Below are 3,689 nucleotides of genomic sequence, written 5' to 3' on the forward strand. Positions count from 1 at the left end.
TCTCCACTTTCACAAGGCACACAGAGGAACTGCAGCATCAACCAGCTCATCAGGCAAGAGACATTCAGCAGTCAGTGCTTCAGAGGAATCCTAAGCGTCCAGGAGCAGACAGACACAAAACATCTGGTCTTAGCTCTCCTATGACTACATATGTGCTGGCTTTCCCAAAGACTGCACCCCCAAAACTCCTTTTGTTCCAATCCCTAATGGAGTTTGGAATTTTCCTTTTTTAAATCCACACAGATATAACATGGGCAAGGAGCCTTGCACATCCCATAGGTATCACGAGGCAGCAACATCCCTGATTTGGAAGTCGCTAGTTGTTCCCTCTACCCTTCTCCCGCTTTCAGCTCCCTTACCCATTTGATCCAGCTTTCAGTCTCCTCTTCCGAGAGCCTTGAAATTGTGCGAGGCAGGTACCTGAGCAAGCTCTCCTTGACACATGAAGAGGCAAGAGTGCCTTCTGCCTCCATCAAGCTAGCAATGACATCAGCAATCCGGCCAGAGCCTTCCACCACGACACAGGGAATCTTACTTTTGATGGCCACATTGATGGACTGGGGAGGCAGAGAGAGAGAGGTGACCACCTGAAGTGTGACTGTTACTAGAACCTGCTACTCAGTAAGAAAGCCTAGAGGTAGCAAGTTTAGAAAACAGAAACCCGTGGTCCAGAGCAATATTTTTATTACTTATATACCTCAGCAGTGGCAATCTTTAAAACCTCATCCATCTAATGACAGAGGGCTATGAAAAGCCCCACAGAGACTGAAGAACAGACATCACCATCTGCCAAATTTTCATGGAACTCCAATGTTACTCAAAGTCTCCAAGTAGCCACTTGGAGATTTCTCACATAGCAATGTTGTACACAGATTAATAGCAAGAAAACAACCTGTTGAAATCATGAGGGAAGGACCATTAGCCCTCCTGTTGCAAAGGCCAGAATAGGAGACTTTGACTTCATTTGCATCACTGGTGCTGTTCACTGAGAACACAGCACCCAAAATAAGCTGCCTACAGCAAATTGTATGAAAGGAGTCGCTGCAAGTTATCATCAGGCACTGGAAAGACAGAATAACTATTAGCTAAGAGACAGTTTCATGGGAACAAAAAAACTTGGGAGTTATCAATGCCATGTGCACAGTCCTCCTGTCAATGGGAGAGCAGGTCTGTGAGAAAAGCAAGGTGTTTTTTCTTACCAGCTAGATCAAAGTGACTTTCTAAAGAAGGGTCAGCTAAAGTGCATGTTTTACATCACAAAGCATGAAACAATTTTATTTCTCCTCTGCTAAAGCTGATTCCTGTCATCATGCAGCAGACACAGAAGATGAGAAAAGGAGCCTTTCCTGGCCAACACCAGAGAGCTGGAAGCATGGCAAGAACAGACACCCATGGCATGGAACCTGCTGTGTCATTTGGGCTGTGTCATTAGTCCTTGAATAAATGGCTTCACCCACAAATGAGCAAGAATCAGGCACAAATGTCTCAGGACACGAGTAACACTGATAAATAAAAGTCAGGTCAAGAGGAAACAGCCCCAAGTTGCACCAAAGGAGGTTTAGACTGGATATTAGTTTAAAAATCCTTCATTGAAGGGGTTGTCAAGCACTGGAAAAGAATGCTTAGGGAAGTGGTGGAGTCAGCATCCCTGGAAGAGTTAAAAAAAATGTGTGGATGTGGCACATGAGGACTTGGTTTAGTGGTGAACATGGTGGTGGTGCCACATTGACTGTTGGACTCGGTGATCTTAGAGATCTTAATGTACCATGAGTCTATGAAAGAGCCAAGGGGTGTGTGCACCTTGAATGGAACCATCATCCAGTTACTCTCCAGAGGAACCTCTTGGTAGGAACTAGGCATTTGATTTAACAAGGCTTTTACTCATTCTGGTTAGATAGCTACTAAGTCTGGGTTATGCATCATTGCTTTACAGTGAGTTTGAAGGTGGAATCACAAGGCTGCCCAACCACAGTACATGGCACATAGAGTCAGTGCCTTCAGTGATGGCCAATTCTTCTCTTAAGCATCAGCAATTTGGAGCTAAACCATGATGGACATATTGAACATTCCTCTCTCCTAAATCCTGAAGGGATGCTTCATTTCACCTCAGTACCTCTGATGAACACTTCACATCTAAATTCACACACAACTTAGCTGTGAGGACAGCTAAAATCAATCATGTGAATGGAACCAGGCACCCAGGAAACACACAGGGAGGGCTGGGATAACGATCTGAAATCTGACAAAGTGATTCAGGCTAATTGATTAATGCTAACAATGAAGTGGCAGCAGGGACTGAGCTCTGAGTTCACATTATTTGTCATCCTGACAAGCAAAATAGCTTGGTTAGCTAGTCTGAACAAGAAGTGCCAAGATAACTTCTTCAAGCAAAAGAATTATATTATCCTGCTTCAGTCTTACTCTCTTCACTGCATCCTACTCTCTTGCAAAATCCAGGCTCCTTCCGAGCTCCTTCCCAAGGTCCTTCAGGCCAGGCTAAATCAGCTCTTCCTCTTGCTGCTACTCAGAGCTTGTCATCACAGTTACTGTTCCCTTCCCACACAGCCTGATTCCACATCCCCTCGGCTTTGAATTCCCTGTTGTCAGGTCCTTTAGATCCCTCAGGCCACTCATCTTCACTCTGGCAAGGTGGATGGGGAAGTCACAATCCAGACTTTGAACCCTGAGCGAGATTTAGAAGTCATTCCTCTTTCCCCCTTCCCTGTCACACATCCTATTTCAATAAACTTTTCTGCCTTCTTTATTCTTTTCACACTCCTCCTACCCATTATCTGTTTGAAGATGATGCCTGGTCCTTCCCCCTCTAGGCTTGTAGGGGTCAGAGCCAGCAGAGCCCTCTTGCCTTGCTCAGATGCTGAAATTTAAACTAGGCCTAGATCTATACTAGATTCAAACCATGGCCCTTCCACACTTAAAGGGGCTTATAGAAAACGGGGAGAGTAACTTTTCCACACAGGCAGATAGTGATAGGATAAGGGGGAATAGTTTTAAACTGCAAGAGGAGAGATTTAGATTTATACTAGGAACAAATTCTTCCCTGTGAGGGTGCTGAGGCACTGGCACAGGTTGTTCAGAGAATCTTTGGCTGCTCCATCCCTGGAAGTGTTCCAGGCCAGGTTGGGGATGTGGCTTAGAGCAACCTGGTCTAGTGGAAGGTGCCCCTGCCCATGGCAGGGGGTGGAACAAGATGAGCTTTAAGGTTCACTCTATTCAAACTATTCTAGGATTCTGTGATATTGAAGAACTGAGAACACTGAACTGTCCCAGCAAACCGTTTTCCACGATGTCAGCCCAAGGCAGAAACTTGCCATAGAAAATTTTAACTGAAACAAACTTCATAAATTTTAATTGCAATCAAAGTCTTTCTATAGCAAGTGCCAGACAAGCTGCAGGAAATAATGTCTACTGCATAGAGTTGCGTGTGGAGAAATCTGTCTTAAATCATAGAACCACAGAACATCCAGAATCGGAAGGGACCCACACAGATGGTGAAGGCCAACTCCAGGCCCTGCACAGGACAACCCCAGGAGTCCCACCATGTGCCTGAGAGCATTGGCCAAATGCTCAAGCAGCATTTCCAATGTTCAAGTAGCACTAGAATACCAGAGTGATGTACCTACTGTCCCTCCAGGAAATAAGTGCAAGAAATAAACTTACTTTCAAAGTCT

General features: G+C 45.0%; 1 protein-coding gene across 1 annotated transcript in view; it reads right to left on the reverse strand.

Moving 5' to 3' along the window:
• TRPM8 (transient receptor potential cation channel, subfamily M, member 8) overlaps positions 1 to 3,689 on the reverse strand; it is a gene marked incomplete at its 3' end in the record, with an annotated part of 12,622 nt that overhangs the window by 1,248 nt on the left and 7,685 nt on the right. The window contains exon 8 of the mRNA XM_009081840.1: positions 360 to 557. Coding sequence (XP_009080088.1) covers positions 360 to 557 — 198 coding nt within the window. The remainder of the gene's footprint in view (positions 1 to 359; positions 558 to 3,689) is intronic.

Source organism: Acanthisitta chloris, unplaced genomic scaffold (genome assembly GCF_000695815.1).
Source record: "Acanthisitta chloris isolate BGI_N310 unplaced genomic scaffold, ASM69581v1 scaffold149, whole genome shotgun sequence".
NCBI classification, from domain to species: domain Eukaryota; kingdom Metazoa; phylum Chordata; class Aves; order Passeriformes; family Acanthisittidae; genus Acanthisitta; species Acanthisitta chloris.